The sequence below is a fragment of the Marmota marmota genome, unplaced genomic scaffold (assembly GCF_001458135.2).
Source record: "Marmota marmota marmota unplaced genomic scaffold, marMar, whole genome shotgun sequence".
NCBI classification, from domain to species: domain Eukaryota; kingdom Metazoa; phylum Chordata; class Mammalia; order Rodentia; family Sciuridae; genus Marmota; species Marmota marmota.
Genome location: NW_026000058.1, coordinates 833,034 through 854,408, shown reverse-complemented (window position 1 = coordinate 854,408; position 21,375 = coordinate 833,034). Strand labels below are relative to the sequence as shown.

General features: G+C 37.2%; 2 protein-coding genes across 3 annotated transcripts in view; one reads left to right on the top strand and one right to left on the bottom strand.

Moving 5' to 3' along the window:
* Positions 1 to 16,064, bottom strand: part of Polr3c (RNA polymerase III subunit C) — a 38,534-nt gene extending 22,470 nt beyond the window's left edge. Inside the window, exon 1 of the mRNA XM_048813891.1 lies at positions 16,057 to 16,064. The gene's annotated coding sequence lies outside the window, so the exon portion shown is untranslated. The remainder of the gene's footprint in view (positions 1 to 16,056) is intronic.
* Rnf115 (ring finger protein 115) overlaps positions 1 to 21,375 on the top strand; it is a 91,202-nt gene that overhangs the window by 7,579 nt on the left and 62,248 nt on the right. The window contains exon 1 of one of the 2 annotated variants that reach the window (XM_048813894.1): positions 6,592 to 6,654. The exons of the other annotated variant lie outside the window; for it this stretch is intronic. Coding sequence (XP_048669851.1) covers positions 6,607 to 6,654 — 48 coding nt within the window. The 5' untranslated portion in view covers positions 6,592 to 6,606. Of the gene's footprint in view, positions 1 to 6,591; positions 6,655 to 21,375 lie in introns of those variants that run through there. 2 annotated transcript variants of the gene reach the window in all.

Genomic DNA, 21,375 nt, shown 5'->3' with positions numbered 1-21,375 from the left:
TTTATGTTTAGAGAGAGAGAGAGAATTTTTAATATTATTTTTTAGTTTTCGGTGGACACAACATCTTTATTTTTATGTGGTGCTGAGGATCGAACCCAGCACCCCGCGCATGCCAGGCGAGCGCTACCGCTTGAGCCACATCCCCAGCTCAGTCATTGTCTTCCTAATGCTAGGGGTGTTTAAGTTTTTACTGTGTGTAGCTTTGATTGCTAATTTTGGGAATTTTCAGTAAGATAAATGAGATCATAGAATTTTCAGTAAGATAATTGAGACCATAGAATTTTAGTCAAAGCCCTCAGGGGGAGGTTGTTTAGAATAGGGACTAGAACCTGGTAGTTAGTGGCTGCTATTACATTATAGCAGTGTTTGTTGGGTTTATTTTCTCTCCTGATTCGTGAGGCTAGAGGAATTGGATTATTTCTCTCAAGTTACACATTGTAGGGCAACTTCTAAAAGTGTCTAAAATTTTGTTAGTTGGGAATTAATTGGGAGTTAGTTCTAATACATGTAACTTAGTAAAACATCTGGAAAGTCCAGTTTAAAAACAAAACAGAAAGAAGAGAAGCCTAACTTCAGTTTTTTTAAGGATCACCTTAGTGTTAATCATGTTTTACTTTATATTTCTCTTACAACTTTAAGTGTCATGAGCTCAGGAAATTTTGCACTTAAATTTTGAGTTTGTTCAAATCTTGGTGGAGAGAGTGGATTGAAGTTCTCATTCCTTATTCTAATACAAGGTCTTCATATGACTGAAGCTGAGTCATCTGACCCTCTCAGTTTACTGTAGATACGTACTGTAAAATGATACTTAGGTGCACCTATTAGAAGCTTGAATGAACATTCTTAGGAATGAAGGTATCTAATCCTGAGTGAAAGGCACTGTAAAAATGATGAGCAATCCTTATTAGCAAAGAAATAGGGCCTTTGCCAAAGTAGAAATATTTTAGATTGTTCTTAAAATGTCACATACAGAAGTTTAGGTTAGGTGCTGAAAGAGTCTTCTTTTTAAGTTTTTTGTTTCTGATTGTTAGCAGTTTAAAGTTTTTTAGCAGTCCCCGGATGTAAACATACCAGATTAGGTATGTTAATCTCTTGATTTTAAACCATGAATATTTTTTCTTGGAGCATAAATAGATTGTGAATTTCTTTTCCCAAAATAAATCAGTTAATTTTGTCTTCCTTGAAAACCTGTTGAGGGCTGGGGTTGTAGCTCAGTGGTAGAGTAGTAGAGCGCTTGCCTTGCATGTGTGAATCATTGGGTTTGACCCTCAGCACCATATATAAACAAAAAACAAAATGAAAGTATTGTGTCCATTTACAACTAAAAGAAAGAAAGAAAACCTGTTAAGACAGCTAATCTCTCTCCTTGATAATTTCAATAAGTGACTCAGGGAACTTTTGAGTAGACAAGACATGGTGCTGTATTTACCTTCTCCTTACCACTGTGTTGTACAGATTTGAATAGGCTTTAAATCTATAGAACCATCTTTTGATAAAGGTTTAATTGTTCACTCTTCACTGTACTTAGAATTTACATTTTCAAAAGAAAAAAATTACTGTAGTTATATGCTTTTTTCTGCCTTTTCCTGGATTAACTGAGATCTGCAGGCATCCTATAATGATGCTGATCTTCTATTCTGATGGTTCTAAAACCTCTCAGACTTACTACCCTCATTTTCGCACCAAGGATTGAACCCAGGGGCACTAGACCACTGAGCCACATCCCCAGCCCTATTTTGTATTTTATTTAGAGATGGGGTCTCACTGAGTTGCTTAGCGCCTCACCATTGCTGAGGCTGGCTTTGAACCCGTGATCCTCCTGTCTCAGCCTCCTGAACCTCTGGAATTGCAGGCGTGTGCCACTGTGCTTGGCTCCCAGCTTTCTTTTCTTTTTTATATATTTATTTTTTAGTTGTAGTTTGACACAACACCTTTATTTTATTTATTTTTATGTGGTGCTGAGGATTGAACCCAGGGCCTCACAGGTGCTAGGTGAGTGCTCTACCACTGAGCCACAACCCCAGCCCCCAGCTTCATATTTAATAAACATTTTGAAATCCACCCTTTAATGAAATAAAATACACAGGTAATATAACTTTTCTGCACATAATTTTAAAAATTCTCATGTAAGATAAAGGATGCACAAGAACCTGGGTTCAATCCCCAGCATCACACACACAAAAAAGGATAAATAGAAAATAATTTATGACTAATTCTAAATCATAGTTCTTTTTAATTTTTATTTTTGTGGTGCTAGGGGTATATATTTCAGTCTATAAATATTGGATTTTCATAACAGGAAAATCTAGTAGATGTTATCACCAAACACAGAATCAGCTTGACATGATAGCTACCCAAGTGGACTTATATAAGGATATTTGGGACTTAAATACCACTAGAAATAAAGCACCAGAATCATGAACAATTCTTGGTCAAGGTACAAATAAAATAAAGTATACCTTTCTCTTGCTTTATTCAGTAGTTTCTTTTCTGAGCATATAGTGCATGTTAAAATTATATAGAAAGACTTGTTTAAATGTGGAATGGAATTAGGTCCTCGGCTTTGGTAGTTATAAACAATGCATATGTAAGTTTGAGAATAGAGAGATTTCATCATTTTCTGGACTTCTTATGCTTTCTTGGTGTCTGCTCATTAAATATCTGCAGCACTTTTTTTGTTTTATGTTTTTTTCCAGTGTTGGCGATTGAACTCAGGACCTTGTGCAGGGTAGGCAAGTATCCTACCACTGAGTCGTACCCCCAGCCTAAATTTCAGTAGCTCTTCTTTATTGCTGTGACAACCAAAATGCCTTCCACAGATGTCTAGCGTGTCTCCTAATGGATTGTATTTCTTTGTTAAGAGTGACTTCTAGGGCTGGGGTTGTGGCTCAGTAGCCGAGTGCCCAGCATGTGTGAGGCACTGGGTTCAACCCTCAGCTCTGCATAAAAATAATAAGCAAAATAAAAGCATTGTGTCCTTCTACAATTAAAAATTACAAAAAAAAAAAAAAAAAAAAAAGAGTGACTGCTAAGCTGGGTGTGGTACACTCTTAAAATCCCAACAATTTGGCAGGCTGACTTAGGAGATTCACCAGTTGGAGGCTGGCCTGGGCAACTTCAGTGAGACCTGGTCTCAAAATGAAAAATATAAAGGTCTGGGAATGTAGCTCAGTACCTCAGTGGTAGAATTTCCTGGGCTCAATTTCCAGTCCTGGGGGGGTGGGGAATCTAGACATAATGAAGAAAATTTTTTTATTTTATCATTTATTTCTTTTCTCTTTTTTTTTTTTTTTCTTTTTTTTTTTTTTTGAGAAACGTCTTATGTAATTGCTAAGGCTGGCCTCAAGTTTTTTATTTTCCTGCTTCAGCCTCTTTAGTACCTAAGATTACAGGTGTGTGCCATACCCCTGGCTCCTTACCACTTTTACTACCATTTCCTTTGTCATTAGTGTTGAAACAGTGCCTGGTACATAGTAGATGTTCATTAATTACTTGTTTAATGAGGGAATTGTAATTGTAGGCTTTTTTTCCCTTGTCACTTTCTGTCTGTGTACCTGGTAAATGATGAGGATATCATAAAAAAACTTCAAAAAAAAAAAAAATACAAGCCTGTAGACAATCGAATAAATAATTGCCTCAAAGCAGTGTTCCAGTGGACCATTTAGCATTACTGTTAGGCAGAGTTGAACCTTTTTGTTTTGAACATAGCATTGTTACTACATAAGAGAGTAGAGGAGACTGTCCATAGATACATGCCCTTCAGAATGACTGAATGGGTCTTTCATTAATCATTTGTAACTGAATTTGTTGAATATAACTTCATCTAGTAGATCTTTTCTAATTTAAGTAGTAGTCAGGGTACTTTAACCCTCAAGCTTTATAAACTGTTGATTCTGTGATTTTGAATTTATAGTGCCAGTTACTAGTGATCTTGTAATATGGTAACTGCTGAAAGTTTGGAGGCATTAGTGTACCTAGTTAAGAAAAGTTAGGTTGAAGACTGGAAATTTTGTAGCTTAACCTCATTGATTTGAAAAATATTAACTGTTATTTATTTGGATCGCTCATACACTGTGAAAACTGTTATAATTGTACACATTCACTTCGTGTGTAATAACATGTAAAACATAAATTCATCAAATCAACTTTCTCTGCTAGTCTTGTTTTGAGTGTTGTAGATTAAAAAGTGATTGGCTGGACATGGTGGCACAGGCCTGTAATCCCAGTGACTGGGGAGGCTGACACAGGAGGGTCACCATGTTTGAAGCCAGTCTTAGCCATTTAGCAACATTCTGCCTCAAAATAAAATATAAAATCCGGGTGTGGTGACCCACACCTATCATCCCAGTGGGTTGGGAGGCTGAAGCAAGGAGGATCATGAGTTCAAAGCCAGCCTCAGCAACTTAGCGAGGCCCTAGGCAACTTAGGGAGACCTTGCCCACTATCCAAAACAGAATATAACAAAACAAAACCCAAAGTAATTGAAAGTGATATTAATGAGAATCATAAAATGTTTAATTCCCTGAAATTTTCAACCTTTATGTATATAATTAATGGTGCTGGAGTTGAACCCAGGGCCTCACATACCAAACAAGCCTTTTACTGCTCAGCTACATCAACTTTATTTCATTAATACACTAAAATTATTGGCTTATTATTCTCTATCAAGTGCAGATGCTGATTCAATGAGAGGAACTTCCTTAACCTCACACACTAGCATCCTGTTTTAATATACATGGATAGATTCAGAGTTCCTAAGGTTTTTAATAAGGTTGGCAGTGTAACATAGATTTGTCTCATCCTGCAACACTCGTGCTAAGAAAGGATTTCAAATGAGTCTATTTCTATTCCCAAGTGTGATATTTTCTTCCAAGGACAGAGGTGTGCGCCCAGGCACACACTTTGTATTTATGGAGTGTGAAGTGCAGCACTTTGAATTTGGTTTGTGTTTCATAGTAACAATAAAATACTAGGTACTATTCGATCTTGCACTCATTCAGTGACTTTATTAGTGTCTATTATATTCCAGGAGCTGTTCTTGGTACTTAGTCTATATTTAGAAAGAAGTAAAATGATTCATGAAACGTTGAGAAAAATGGGTAGTAGAATTAGGATTTAAGTATTTTCTCCTCCTTTAAACATTAAAATAGTGTAACTATCTCAGAATTAGAATAAATACCTTTTTGCCCATTTTACATCTTGAAGTCACAACTTTTTATTCTTAAAGCCCTTTCCTACCATTTTTAAACTGGTAGGAAAGGGCTTTAAGAATAAAATGGTAGGAAAGGGCTTTAAGAATAAAAAGTTGTGACTTCAAGATGTAAAACTAACAATTAACTCATTTTGCAACTGTTATCCCTGTTCATAGTTGGTTTTATTTATTTTACTAATTAAATATATAAAGTATTATGTCACTGAGAAAAAAGTTTTCTTTTAGTCTTTTTTTTTTTTTGTACTGGGGATTGAACCCAGGGATGCTTTACTACTGAGCTACATCCCCAGTCCTCTTTATTTTTTATTTTGAAGCAGGGTCTTGCTAAGTTGCTTAGGGCGTTGGTTAGTTGCTGAGGCTGTGTGAACTTGCAGTCCTCCTGCCTCAGCCTCCTAAGCTGCTGGGATTACAGGTGTGTGCCATTAAAAGTCTATGCCTTATTCCTGTCTTTTGGTTTTAAAATAATACTTTTCAAATGAAATAATGGTGATGGTAAGTGGTGATTTAAAAAAAAATGTTTTTTGTCAAATTGAAAAAGTTGGCAATTCACGTTCGTTTCTATTTTTTTTTTAAATTTTAATTTTAAAATTGAACTGCTTTGTGGAATCTAAGTGTTTGGAAATAATCAGTTATCTAAATAACTTTCTCAAACTATGCCTGGAGATTTAATAGGAGTTCATTCATGATAAAATAGTTTATACTCTCCTCCACCCCCATCTCTATCCCTTCATTTCCCCATTTATGACACAGTCTTTCTGAAAAATGAAAATATGGTTCAGAATGGTTCTGAAAAAGTTATTCAGTAAAGCACCATGCTTAATATTCTTTAATTCATCCTTTTCCAGGTCTTTTTTTCCCTTAAGAGACCAGTGATTGGGGCTGGGGCTGGGGCTCAGTGGTTGAGCACTTGCCTGGCATGTGTGAGGCACTGGGTTCCATCATCAGCACCACATAAAAATAAATAAATAAAGGCCCATCAACAAATAAAAAGATCTATTGAAAAAGAGACCATTGCTTAATAACTTAAGGCATGGCTTAAGAAATGTTTCATATCCAAAAGAATTTATTAGACTTACAGTTGGTTGAGAACTTATTACATTTCAGGTACCGTTTATGATAATATGTAAATTCTAGATTATGATTTCCAACCTATTTTAATGCACTTGTGTCAATTTCTTTGAAGTATCTGCAAAATTGAAACCTTGGTACTTAATGGGTGAGCAACATGATATTTTGACATACCTAAACATAGTGAAACCGTTACTAAAATATAGTAGTGGAAGTGATTTTATAGAGCATATGCTTTGTAGGTGATTTCTATGACTTGAAGTCCCAGATTATTTTTTTTCTTTCTGCACAGCATATGTAGAACTTAGACTGTATTTGCTGAGTGAATGACTTGTCAGTTTATGAAAGAAGATTCTATCAGCCTAAACTGGAAAGTAAGAAGATAAATTATAAACCAAACGACTGTGCCTTTTGTTGTTGTCTTTCCCTGCCCCTGTGAAACTGTCACCTTATATTGTTGTGTCTGTTCCCTCAGGATTGCACCCAAGGGCTCATACTTGCTAAGCAAGTACAGTTTAAGTTTTATACAAGGTTAATTATACAGTTTTACACTGTTTGAAATATTCAGCTTTTCAACTATTAACGCCTTGGTTTTTCACATTCTCCATCATTTCGTTCCTTAATTCCAGGACATGACTGAACACTGACATTATCAGGGACTCCCACACACAAGGGTATCATCAGTGAACCTTCTTTAGCTCACTGTGTAGTGAGGCAGAAAATCAGGTCACAGGACAAAGCGTTATTTGATGTGAGCTCACTGATGTGATGAACAAGAAACCAAATTTTCTAAGAACAAAGAAGAACTGAACTACAAGAATTAGAAAAAAGGTTAACCTCATACAACAAAATGTAGCCAGAAAAGATTTAACTACATAGTGTTTTAGCTTACACTAAAGTAGTAGGAAATAGAGCAACCTAGTTGCACAGATTTAAAATGGTAAATGATCCCCCAAATATCAGTCTTTAGCTCTGAGGTGTGGCACAGTAGTTTGGTTTATTTACTTATTTTTATGTGGTGCTGAGAATGGTACCCAGGGCCTCACACATGCTAGGCGAGCGCTCTGCCACTGAGCTACAACTCCAGCCCCTCTTCTCTTCTTCTTAACTGAGTAGATCGCTACATGAGTGAGAGACACGACTTCCTGCTTTTTGAAGGAGAGTTGGATAAGTCAGTTGTGCTCTAGAAACAGGTCTGTACTAAGTCTGCGAAGGTACTGGTGGAACTGGGAGCAGAACTCACAAGTTGTGTTGTCTTTATTTTGGAGTTTGAAAGAATTCCCCACGCAAAGACACTTCGCCGGGAGAATTCCAATTTTATTGCAAAAGGCTGTGTGCTTATATAGATCTAAGGGGAGATGGCAGGGCTTAGATAAATGGCAGGCCACCCCTTTATTGGCAAGTTCTTCCAGATATCGGCTCCGGAGCCCAGGAATTAGTTCTCATTGGGGCTAAGGTTCCCCGCTGGGAGAGTTCACAGGGCGGGAACTTTTTGCGCCACTGCAGAAAAGGGGAAGGTAGGAAGAGGAGGTCCTTAGGCGCCGTGTTGGGGTTTTTCTCTGGGGTGCGGCTGCCCTTTATACTTTTCCCAGCAGAGTTCATCTGATGCTCTTGAGGAGGAAGTACAACTTGGCTTAAAAAAGGTGATAGGGATCATGGAGCCAGTCTCAAGAAAAAACGAGAGTCCGGGGCTGGGGCTGGGGCTGGGGCTGGGGCTGGGGCTCAGTGGTAGAGTTGCCTTGTGTGTGTGAGGCGATGGGTTCGACCCTCAGCACCACGTAAAATAAAACAAAGTAAAGGCCTGCTGTCCATCTGCAACTACCAAAACGAAAAACAACAACCCCTCCACTCACACACTCACACACAGGGTCCTTAACTTGGAGATGTAGCTTGACACGGAATCAAGGGGTGACGCCTACTGGATGGGATGGGATGTGTTTAAAACTTTTGTATTTCTAACCCTCCTATAGCCGGGGTGCATCTCAGAGCATTTGCCTAATGTGTGGGCCCTGGTTTGATCCCCAGTATCATCAAGTGGGGAGAAAAAGCTAATTCTTCTAATGAGGGCTCTGAACTGTTTTGCCATGTGTCAATTTCTCAAAGGGAATGCGGAGAGTAGGCATTTACTTATTTATTTATCTGCTTGTTTGCTTATTTATTTATTTAACAGTAGAGTGCATTTTGACATATTGTATACAAAATGGAGCACGACTTCTCATTCCTCTGGCTGTATATGGTGCAGATTCACTCCAGTCATGTAATCATACATGAATATAGGGTAATGCCGTCTGTTTCATTCTATCCTTCTTCCCATCCCCACACCCCCACCCCTCCCTTCACTCCCCTTTACAGAAATCAGCCTTCATTCTTTCCTATCCCCGCCGCCCCACTATAAAACAGTATCCACTTATCAGAGAAAACATTTGACTTTTGGCTTTATGGGATTGGCTTGTTTCACTTAGCATGATATTCTCTAGTTCCATCCATTTACCTGCAAATGCCGTAATTTTTTTCTTCTTTAAGGCTGAGTAATATTCCATTGTGTGTAGGTACCACATTTTCTATATCCATTCATCTGTTGAAGGGCATTTAGGTTGGCTCCATAGTTTAGCTATTGTGAATTGAGCTGCTGTAAACATTAATGTGGCTGTGTCACTGTAGTAGGCTGATTTTAAGTCCTTTGGGTATAAATTGAGAAGTGGGATAGCTGGGTCAAATGGTGGATCCTTTCCAAGTTTTCCTGAGGTACCTCCATACTGCTTTCCATAGTGGTTGCATCAGTGTGCAGTCCCATCAGCAACGTATGAGTGTGCCTTTTCCCCACATCCTTGCCAACACTTGTTATTGCTTGTATTCTTGGCAATTGCCATTCTGACTGGAGTGAGATGGAATCTTAGAGTAGGTTTGATTTGCATTTCTCTAGTTGCTAGAGATGATGAGCCTTTTTCATCTTTGTTGATCAATTGTGTTTCTTCTTCTCTGAAATGTCTGTTCACTTCCTTAGTACACTTATTGATTGTGTGTGTGAGTGTGTGTATTTTGACTTCTTTATGTGTCTTGGAGATTAGTTAGTGCTGTGTCTGAGGTGTGTGTGGTAAACAGTTTTTCCCATTTTGTAGGCTCTCTCATGATGTTATTGATCGTTTCCTTTGCTGAGAAGAAGCTTTTTAGTTTAAGTTCATCCCATTTATTGATTCTTGATTTTACTTCTTGTGCTTTAGGAGTCTTGTTAAGAAAGTCAGGTCCTAAGCCAACATGAAAATTTGGGCCTACTTTTTTTCTATTAGGCAGAGGATCTCTATTCTCATGTCTTTGATCAACTTTGAGTTGATTTTTGTGCGGGGTGAGAGAGAGAAGTTTAATTTCATTTTGCTACATGTAGATTTCCAGTTTTTCCAGCACCGTTTGTTGAATAGGCTATCTTTTCTCCAGTGTGTGTTTTTGGCACCTATGAGATAACCGTTTTTGTGTAGGTTTGTCTCTGTCTCTTCTGTTTTATACCATTGGTCTATATGTCTATTTTGGTACCAATACTGTGCCTAGTAATATTCCATTGTGTGTATGTACCACATTTTTTTTATCCATTCATCTGTTGAAGGGCATCATTCTGCCTATCCAAGAGCATGAGAGATCTTTCCATCTTCTCTTTTTCAATTTCTTTTCTAGTGTTCTGTTTTCATTGTAGGTCTTTCACCTCTTGTTACATTGATCCCCAAGTATATTATTTTTTTTTTTTTTTGAGGCTATTGTGAATGAGGTGGTTTTCCTAATTTCTCTTGGATTAATTGCTTATGTTTAGAAATGCATTTGATTTATGGGTATTGATTTTATATCCTGTTACTTTGCTGAATTCATTTATCTAAAAGTTTTCTGGTGGAATTTTTTGGATCTTCTAAATATAGAATTGTATCATTAGCAATAGTGATAGTTTGAGTTCTTTTTTTTTTTTTTTTCTGTGTGTATCCCTTTAATTTCTTTCATCTATCTGTCTGATGTTGAATAGAAGTGATGAAAGAGGGCATCCCTGTCATTTTCCAGTTTTTGGAGTGAATGCCTTCAATTTTTCTCCATTTAGAATGATGCTGGCCTTGGGTTTAGCATACATAGCTTTTTAAATGTTGAGGTATGTTCTTACTATCCTAGGTTTTTTTTTTGTTTGTTTTTGTTTTACTGTTTTGAACATGAAGAGGTGCTGTATCAGCATCTATTGGGATGATCATATGATTCTTGTCTTTAAGACTATTGATGTGATGTGATGTGTGTATTGATATCCATACGTTGAACCAACCTTGCATCCCTGGTGCACTATCTTTTTAATATGTTTTTGTATGTGACTTGCCAGAATTTAATTGAGATTTTTTGCATCTATGTTCATCAGGGATGTTGGTCTAGAGTTTTCTTTCCTTGATGGGTCTTAGTCTGGTTTTGGTATTAGGGTGATACTAGCTTCATAGGATGATTTTGGAAGAGTTCCCTCCTTTTCTATTTCATGGAATAATTTGAAGAGTATTGGTATTAATTCTTCTCTGAAGGTCTTGTAGAACTCGGCTGAGAATCCGTCTGGTTGCAGACTTTTTTTTGGTTGGTAGGCTTTTGATGGCATCTTCTATTTCATTGCTTGAAATTGATCTGTTTAAATTGTGTATGTCCTCCTGATTCAGTTTGGGCCGATCACATGCCTCTAGAAATTTGACAGAGTCTTTGGGATTTTCTGTTTTACTAGAGCATAAATTTTCAAAATAGTTTCTAATTATCTTCTGTATTTTAATAGTGTCTGTTGTAGTATTTCCATGTTCATTGTAAATTTTAGTAATATTTTCTCTTCGTGAGGGTAGCTAAGGGTTTATCAATTTTATTTATTTTTTCAAAGAGCCAGCTTTATGTCCTATCAATTTTTCAGTTGTTTGTTTCAGTTTTATTGATTTCAGCCCTGATTTTAATTATTTCCTGTCTTCTACTACTTGTGGTATTGATTTGTTCTTTTTCTAGGACTTTGAGATGTAATGTCAGGTAGTTTACTTGTTGACTTTTATTCTTTTAATGAATGAGCTTATGCAATGAACTTTCCTCTTAGTACATCCTACATAGTGTCCCAGGGATGTTGATATGTTGTATTGGAGTTCTCGCTTGTTTTTTTATGTCCTCCTGGATGTCTTCTGTTATCCATGCATCATTCAATAGTGTATTGTCCCAGTGGCTCGGGAGGCTGAGGCAGGACGATCACAAGTTCAAAGCCAGCCTCAGCAACAGTGAGGCACTAAGCAACTTAGTGAGACCCTGTCTCTAAATACAGTACAAAATGGGGCTGGGGATGTGGCTCAGTGGTTGAGTGCCCCTGAGTTCAATCCCCAGTACCCTCTCCCCCGCCTCCCCGCCCCATGTATTGTTTAGTCTCCTCTTTTTTATTTTATCATTGATTTCTAATTTCATCCCATTATGGTCTGATAGAATGCAGGGTACTATCTCTATTTTTTTTGTATTTGCTAAGACTTGCTTTGCGGCGTAACATATGGTCTATTTTAGAGAAGGGTCCGTGTGCTGCTGAGAAACAGTGAATTTGCTTTTTGATGAATGAAATATTCTGTATATGTCTGTTGAATCTGAATTATTGATTCCATCGTTTCTTTGTTTAATTTTTGTTTGGAAGATCTGTTCAGTGATGGGAGGTGTAGTAAAGTCACCCAGTATTATTGTGTTGTAGTCTATTTGATTTTTGAAATTGAGAAGGGTTTGTATGATATACATGGGTGCTCCATTGTTTGGGGCATAGATATATATGATTATTATGTCTTTTTAAAAAATATTTTTTAGTTGTTGATGGACCTTTATTTTATTTATTTGTATGTGGTGCTGAGAGTCGAACCCAGTGCCTCACACGTACTAGGCAAGTGCTCTTCTACTGAGCCACAGCCCAGCCCCTTGTTACGTCTTTTCGATGTGTGATTCTCTAAAGCAGTATGAAAGGACCTTCTTTATCCTTTCTAACTTTGGTTTTAAGTTCACCTGATCTGAGGATGAAAACCCCTGCTTGTTTACGAGGTCCATGTGAGTTATATGTTTTTTTTTTTCATTCTTTCACCTTGGCCTGTGGATGTGTTTTCCTATGAGATGAGTCTCTTGAAGGCAACATGATGTTGGGTCTTTTTTTTTTTTTAATCCAATCTGCCAGTCTATTTCTTTTAATTGATGAGTTTAAGCCATTAATGTTCAGGGTTATTATTGAAATATGGTTTGCATTCCTGTTTATTTTTGGTTTTTAATCTTGACTTGGTTTCTCCATTGATTATCTTTTCCTTTAGAGTGTTCCTGCCTTGGCTAATCTTCATTGTTGTTTTTCATTTCCTTCTCGAGGAATATTTTGCCAAGATGTTCAGTAGTGCAGGCTTTCTTGTTGTATTATCTTTTAACTTTTGTTTATCATCGAATGTTTTTATTTCATTATCAAATCTAAAGCTTTTTTTAGATTTTAGATTTTTATTTTGCTGGATATAAGCATATACCAAGTTCTGAAAGAAAATGAAAACAAATTCGTTTTCTTTCAGAACTTGGTATATGTTGTTGTAGGATCTCATAGCTTTGAAGGTTTGGGTTGAGAAATCTGCTGAGATGAGAACTGGTTTCCCCTGTATGTAGTCTGAAACTTTTCTTTTGCAGTTTTTAAACTTCTATCCTTATTCTATATGCTAGGCATTTTCATTATAATTTCATTGGTATGGATCTGTTATAATTTTGTATGTTTGGTATCCTGTAAGCCCTTGCATTTGATTTTCCAATTCATTCTTCATGTTTGGGAAATTTTCTGATTTTATTTCATTGAAGAGATTGTGCATTCCTTTGGTTTATATCTCTGCGCCTTCCTCTATCCTGATAATTCTTAGATTTGTTCTTTTGTTGTTATCCCATAATTCTTGGTTCATGGTTTCTTACCATCTGCATTGTGTGGTCAACCTTATTTTCAAGATTATATATTTTTTTCTTCATCGACTGAGGTTCTGTCCTCCAAGTGATCTAGTCTGTTAGTGATGTTTTCTATTGAATTTTTTATTTGGTTTATTGTTTCCTTCATTTCAAGGATTTCTGTTTTTGTTTGTTTGGGTTTTTTTTTCCCCCAGAATCTCTTTCTTGAGGTAATCTTTTGCTATGTGTATTTGCTCTCTCATATCATTCTGTGCTTCGAAGATCATTCAGCGTTCTGAACTCCTATGAAAGTTCATCTACTGTGCTGTCAACGGATTCTATTGTTAGAGCATCTTGGTTTGTTTGGGGCACTTTCTTCCCTTGTTTCTTTATGTTGCTCAGTGTCTTCTCTCTACAGTAGGGATCTGAGGTATTACAGTTTCTACCCTGTAATCTTGTTGTGTCCCTGCAGGGTGCCAGTATCTTGCCTCTGGTAGCCAGGCCTGTGGGAGCTTGGCGAGGGTCTTGCAGTCCTAGCTGTTGTCTCTAGATGGAGACAGGCTGGGAGAGCCATGCCTTGCTAGGTGGGAGCCACAGTGCAGCGCTTTCCCGTGGGCTGAGGTCACTCTGCCCTGCCTTCTCCACGCTTTGGGGGTTGTGACTGATTTAATATTGTGATCTTAGATTTTGACTTTCACACTAGACAGAAAATGCCTAGTTCTTGTTTTAGACAAAATAAAAATATAAATATTGAGATTTGCTAACACAGATGTATAAAAGCAAAGCTGTGGAATTGGGAAATTAATAGTGTCTATACTATTTTTGATATACTGAATAAATGTTGGTTACAAATTCATGTAAGTTTCATATTATGGGACTTGATGTAAATAGGTCCTGGCTTATACCTTATTGTCCTGTCAAGATGTCACATATTTTGATCATTCATCTCTTTTTATTTATTTTTTGCTACTGGGGATTGAACCCAGGGGCACTTGGCCACTGAGCTACATCCCCAGACCTTTTTATTTTTTATTTTGAGACAGGGTCTTGTTCAGTTGCTTAGGGCCTTGCTAAGTTGCTAAGGCTGACTTTGAGCTTGTGATCCTGCTATATCAGCCTCCTAAATTCTGGGATTATTGGAGGTGCATACCACTGTGCCCGGTGATCACTGACCATCGAAATACAGGAGGCAAAAGAAAGTAATGCTTTAAAACCATCCTTTCCCCTTTCTTCCTATATTATAGTGCTTTGTGACCTCTTATGCTATTCTAAGTGGGTAAGCATTAGGGTTAAGTAATGTTTAGGGAATTGTTCCTGACTCAGACTATTAATGTGAAAAATGTTTCTCTTTATAGATATTTTTAGATGAAATAGGCAGTGGGACATCTGAAGCAGTTCATTCAAGTGTACTAGCTACTAAACATTTTAATTAGAGTTGTATGCAATAAACTTTTAGATCCTGGGAGGAAAGCAGTTTGATATAAACAGCTAAGTTCCTGTTGTCTAGTGATTTCGGGTAAGTAGCTTAAGTTTATTAGGCCTTTCTTTTATAGATGGAATGATAGAAATGGCTCACTGAATTGTTGGATAAGATTTTGTGACCAGGCTGGAGGTAGAGCTCAGTGATAAGAGGACATACTTAGTATATGTGAGGTCCTAGCTTTGACCCCCAGTGTGTGTGCGTGCGCGCGCGCGCGCACACACACACACACAGCACACAAGATTTTGTGACCATGTGGGTATATGCATTGGAAATACTACGCAAGAGGAGAGAGGTTGAAGACTTAATGTATTAAGCAGAGGAAACATTTCTACAGCAACATTATCTTTGGATTACCTTTACTCCCCACTTACCCACTCCAGCAAACTCTGTATGTGAATGTATCAGGATGATACTGAGGCCAAGTCCTGGATGTGAGAAGGAGCATGAAGGCAGAGAAGGACAGTGTATAACTCCTGTTTGACTTTTTTACACACTCCTCAGTTCATGGAAATTTCCCCTAAATTAAAGTCACCTCTGGAAAATTTTTGGAAAAATTAAAATGTATATGAATTTATAAGTGATCAATGAGATACATAATTAAAATGTAACATGGTTGTGATCTCAGTGTAGGGCATGACTAAATTGTGATTATAACTAAGAATGTATAGCTAAGTAGTTTCAGTATATTCTATCAGGAAAAAGAAAGTGTCCAATTAGAAGGGGATGTGGGATGAGGCTTTTTCATTGTAATTAAGAAAATCGGCATTCTGGGTTTTATGTATATGATCTCTGAATTTGATTTAATATGACTTTTTCTTCAGAAGACAGGTTCTCTCTTAGATTTCTGAGTTCATAAGGTTGAAGTTCAGACCTTGGGTTGTGTGTGTTCCACTGTAAGGCAGATGGGGGTAATGTAAATGGCATCTGTACTTTCAAGGCCTCATTTGGTCCGGCCATAAATCTTTCCATACAATCTTCTGCAAACAGCAATCACTGTTCTTTTCTTTAAAAACAGTTATTTTCAATTAACATGGTTTAATGAAAAGAATATGGAATTTTGGATTCAACAAAGATCACGGTTTATGGGCTGGGTTCAATCCTCAGCACCACATAAAAATAAAATAAAATATTAATAAAAAATAAAGGTCGAGGTTTAAAGCTCTTTTTTATTCCATGGGCATTGTTCTGGTTTTCTTTTATTGTAAGAAATCACCCCAAATTCAGGGACTTAAAGTGACTGTTATCTCTCACGTTCCTGTGGATCGACAAGGTTCAGCTGGTCGGTCTTCACGTAGGGGATTTCTTCTGGTTGTGTTCTGATGAACCGTCAAGCTTCTTTTCCCCTGTTGTCGTCTGATGTTGCGGTGCTCCTTGACATGGCCTCTCTATCCAGCAGAAGAGTCTGGATTTACCTTAGGATCGCTCAAGGCTCCAGGAGTCAGGACGCAGAAGCTACCAGGCAGTTGAGGGCTCCGGAACTAACACAGTGTTCTCTTTAAATTTCAGGGTCTCCCAAATTTACAGGGCTGGAAAATAGACTCCATCTCTTGAAAGGGGTGGGGAAGTCCCACTGTAGAAGAGCATGTGGATTGGGAGATTCTGAGGGGGCCATCTTTGGATAATTACCTGCCATGAACAATTTACTTCATTTTCATGCATGTAGAATAGAAAGGACAACATCCACCTTACAGGGTAGTTAAGAGGACTATCACAGGGTAAAGTTCATTGTAGGTGTTTTCCTAGGTGTAAATAGCTTTTCTCTTAATTCTCTAGGATAATAGGTTATTTCTAATCTTTATTTTTACTTTGGATTGTTACAGTTTGATCTATATGTGGTTTAGTTAGCAGTTTCTTGATCTATGTTTCTTAGACTGTTGTAAGTCAAAAACAAAATAATCAAACTTTTTTGTGGAAAATTTCAAGCACATTGAAGTGGAGAAAATACCACATTAACACAATAAAGGTCAGAAAACACATAGTCATCTCAGTTGATGCAGAACAAGCATCTGACAAGATTTAGCACCCGTTCGTGATGAAAGCCCTCAACAAATCAGGGTTAGAAGACCGTGTTTGAAAAGCCCATAGTGACATCAGACTCAGTGGTTGGAAACTTGTACTCTAAGATCAGAAACCAGGCAGAGAAGCCTGGTCTTACCACTGCTATTCAACTAGTACTCAAAGTCCTAGTTAGAGCAGTTAGGTAAGAAAAAGAAAACACACACACACACAGCACACAAGATTTTGTGACCATGTGGGTATATGCATTGGAAATACTACGCAAGAGGAGAGAGGTTGAAGACTTAATGTATTAAGCAGAGGAAACATTTCTACAGCACCATTATCTTTGGATTACCTTTACTCCCCACTTACCCACTCCAGCAAACTCTGTATGTGAATGTATCAGGATGATACTGAGGCCAAGTCCTGGATGTGAGAAGGAGCATGAAGGCAGAGAAGGACAGTGTATAACTCCTGTTTGACTTTTTTACACACTCCTCAGTTCATGGAAATTTCCCCTAAATTAAAGTCACCTCTGGAAAATTTTTGGAAAAATTAAAATGTATATGAATTTATAAGTGATCAATGAGATACATAATTAAAATGTAACATGGTTGTGATCTCAGTGTAGGGCATGACTAAATTGTGATTATAACTAAGAATGTATAGCTAAGTAGTTTCAGTATATTCTATCAGGAAAAAGAAAGTGTCCAATTAGAAGGGGATGTGGGATGAGGCTTTTTCATTGTAATTAAGAAAATCGGCATTCTGGGTTTTATGTATATGATCTCTGAATTTGATTTAATATGACTTTTTCTTCAGAAGACAGGTTCTCTCTTAGATTTCTGAGTTCATAAGGTTGAAGTTCAGACCTTGGGTTGTGTGTGTTCCACTGTAAGGCAGATGGGGGTAATGTAAATGGCATCTGTACTTTCAAGGCCTCATTTGGTCCGGCCATAAATCTTTCCATACAATCTTCTGCAAACAGCAATCACTGTTCTTTTCTTTAAAAACAGTTATTTTCAATTAACATGGTTTAATGAAAAGAATATGGAATTTTGGATTCAACAAAGATCACGGTTTATGGGCTGGGTTCAATCCTCAGCACCACATAAAAATAAAATAAAATATTAATAAAAAATAAAGGTCGAGGTTTAAAGCTCTTTTTTATTCCATGGGCATTGTTCTGGTTTTCTTTTATTGTAAGAAATCACCCCAAATTCAGGGACTTAAAGTGACTGTTATCTCTCACGTTCCTGTGGATCGACAAGGTTCAGCTGGTCGGTCTTCACGTAGGGGATTTCTTCTGGTTGTGTTCTGATGAACCGTCAAGCTTCTTTTCCCCTGTTGTCGTCTGATGTTGCGGTGCTCCTTGACATGGCCTCTCTATCCAGCAGAAGAGTCTGGATTTACCTTAGGATCGCTCAAGGCTCCAGGAGTCAGGACGCAGAAGCTACCAGGCAGTTGAGGGCTCCGGAACTAACACAGTGTTCTCTTTAAATTTCAGGGTCTCCCAAATTTACAGGGCTGGAAAATAGACTCCATCTCTTGAAAGGGGTGGGGAAGTCCCACTGTAGAAGAGCATGTGGATTGGGAGATTCTGAGGGGGCCATCTTTGGATAATTACCTGCCATGAACAATTTACTTCATTTTCATGCATGTAGAATAGAAAGGACAACATCCACCTTACAGGGTAGTTAAGAGGACTATCACAGGGTAAAGTTCATTGTAGGTGTTTTCCTAGGTGTAAATAGCTTTTCTCTTAATTCTCTAGGATAATAGGTTATTTCTAATCTTTATTTTTACTTTGGATTGTTACAGTTTGATCTATATGTGGTTTAGTTAGCAGTTTCTTGATCTATGTTTCTTAGACTGTTGTAAGTCAAAAACAAAATAATCAAACTTTTTTGTGGAAAATTTCAAGCACATTGAAGTGGAGAAAATACCACATTAACACAATAAAGGTCAGAAAACACATAGTCATCTCAGTTGATGCAGAACAAGCATCTGACAAGATTTAGCACCCGTTCGTGATGAAAGCCCTCAACAAATCAGGGTTAGAAGACCGTGTTTGAAAAGCCCATAGTGACATCAGACTCAGTGGTTGGAAACTTGTACTCTAAGATCAGAAACCAGGCAGAGAAGCCTGGTCTTACCACTGCTATTCAACTAGTACTCAAAGTCCTAGTTAGAGCAGTTAGGTAAGAAAAAGAAAACACACACACACACACACACACACACACACACACACCCTTGCTAACAAATTCAGGAAAGTTGCAGGACACAAAATGAACACGAAAATCAATCACATTTCTATACACTAGCAATGAACAATTTGAAAAAGAAATTAAGAAAAAATTTCATTTATGGGCTAGAGTTGTGGCTCAATGATAGAGCACTTGCCTGGCATGTGTGAGGCCCTGGGCACTGCATATAAACAAACAAACAAATAATCCATTTATAACTAAAAAATATTTTTTAAAAATTTCCATTTATACTAGCACCCCAAAGAATAAAACATACTTAGGAGTAAGCCTACCCAAGGAAGTAAAAAGCTAACATACTAAAAACTATAAAACACTGCTAAAAGAAATTTAAAGAAGATGAATAAATGTAAAGACATCATATGTTCATGGATTTGGAAGCTTAATTTTGTTAAGATATAAATACTACCAGTGATCTACAGATTCAACACAATTCCCTTTGAAAATCCCAATAACATTTTTTCCAAAAATCGCAAAAATTGTTCTAAAATTCAGATGGAATCTCAAGGGATAATGAATAGCTAAAATAATTCTGAAAAATGCCAGGAGTGGCAGTGCACGACTTGTGAGGCTGAGGCAGGAGGATCATAAGTTCAAAGCCAGCCTCAGCAAAAGCGAGACATGAAGCAATTCAGTGAGATTCTGTTTCTAAATAAAATACAAAATAAGGCTGGGGAGGTGGCTCAGTGGTTGAGTGCCCTGAGTTCAATTCCCAATACCCCCGCCCCAACAAAAAATTCTGAAAAACAAAGTTGGAGGACTTACACTTCCTTACTTTAATCCATATGGTAAGCTGGAGTGTTCAAAACTGTGTGGTACTATCATAAAGATAGACCTAAACTGATGGAATAGAATAGAGAACTCACTCAAAAACTCTTGCTGGATGGTTAGATGATATCAGATGATTTTTGACGAAGATACTAGTAACACTAAATGGGACAAGGACAACCTCTTCAACAAATGATGTTAGGAAAACAATCTCTGAATGCAAAACAATGAAGTTGGACCCTTATACTGTACACAAAAATCAACTAAAAATGGATTAAAGACCTAAATGTAAGACCCCAAACTATAAAACTCATAGAAGAAAGGAGAAAAGCTTCGTGGCTTTGGATTTGGCAGTGATTTCTTGGATATGACACCAGAAGTATAGGTCATCAAACATAAAAATAGATAAAAGGGACTATATCAGACTTAACAATTTTTGTGCATCAAAGAATTGTAACTCTGGTATAGTGTTGGACTTTAAAGAGGTACAACTGAAATAGAAGATAGTATGTTTGTTTCTCAAACAATTAAAAATAGAATTACCATATGATCCAGCAATCCCACCTTTGGCTGTGTGTCCAAAAGAATTGAAAGCAGGATTTTGAAGAGAGATTTATTTTTTTTTATTTTATTTTTTTTTGGAGAATTTTAATGTTTATTTTTTAATTATCGGCAGACACAACATCTTTCTTTGTACGTGGTGCTGAGGATCGAACCCGGGCCGCACGCATGCCAGGCGAGCGCGCTACCGCTTGAGCCACATCCCCAGCCCTGAAGAGAGATTTATACACCTGTATTCACAGAAGCACTCTTCACAATAGCTAAGAAGTAGAAACAATCCAAATGTTCTTCAGTAAGCAAAGTAAAGCAAAATAAAGTGTAGTATAAACATAAAGTGGAATAATATATCAGTCTTATTAAAAAGAAAGGAAATCCTGTCACATGCTACCATGTAGGTGAACCTTGAGAACTTTCATACGTAAGGAGATAAATCTGTCACAAAAAGAAAAATATTATATGATTTCACTCACATGAGATATCTAAAATTGTCGAATTAATAGAAACAAAGTAAAGTGGTAGTTACCAAGGATAGGGAGAGGAATAGAAAGGGGAAGTTGTTGTTTAATGGGTATGAAGTTTCACTTTTGCAAGACAAAAATGTTCTAGAGATCTGCTTCGTGCAATGTGAATCTATGTAACATTCCTGAACTATACACTTAAAAATGTTTAAGGGGTTAAGTTTCAAGTTTCACGTGTTCTTTTTCTTTTTAACCACAAAAAAAAACCCATAAAATAAACCCACATAGACACACCTCCAAAAATTAACTCAGTGTTAACAACTGTCAGTGTATGTCAATGTTATTTCCTCTCTCTCCTCTCTCAGTATTGTGCCTATGGATTAGTTTGACGTGATTAATGTAATTCTGTTGTGCAATGGAGGGGTAGATTCCAGTGAATAGGGTCGGATCCTGAAGAGTAGTGCTAGTAAGTGGAATGATATAAGCCTTAAAAAAAAAAAAAAAAAACTAGAAACAGGAACAACAATATATTATTTTAGGGTTTTCAGGCTTCCAAGAGGCAGATTAAAGAAATGGAAGTGAGATAATTTCTGAGGCCAGGCTTTGTTCTGAAGTCAGTCTACTAAAGTATGAGACATCAATGTTTTTTTTTTTTTTTTTTTTTTT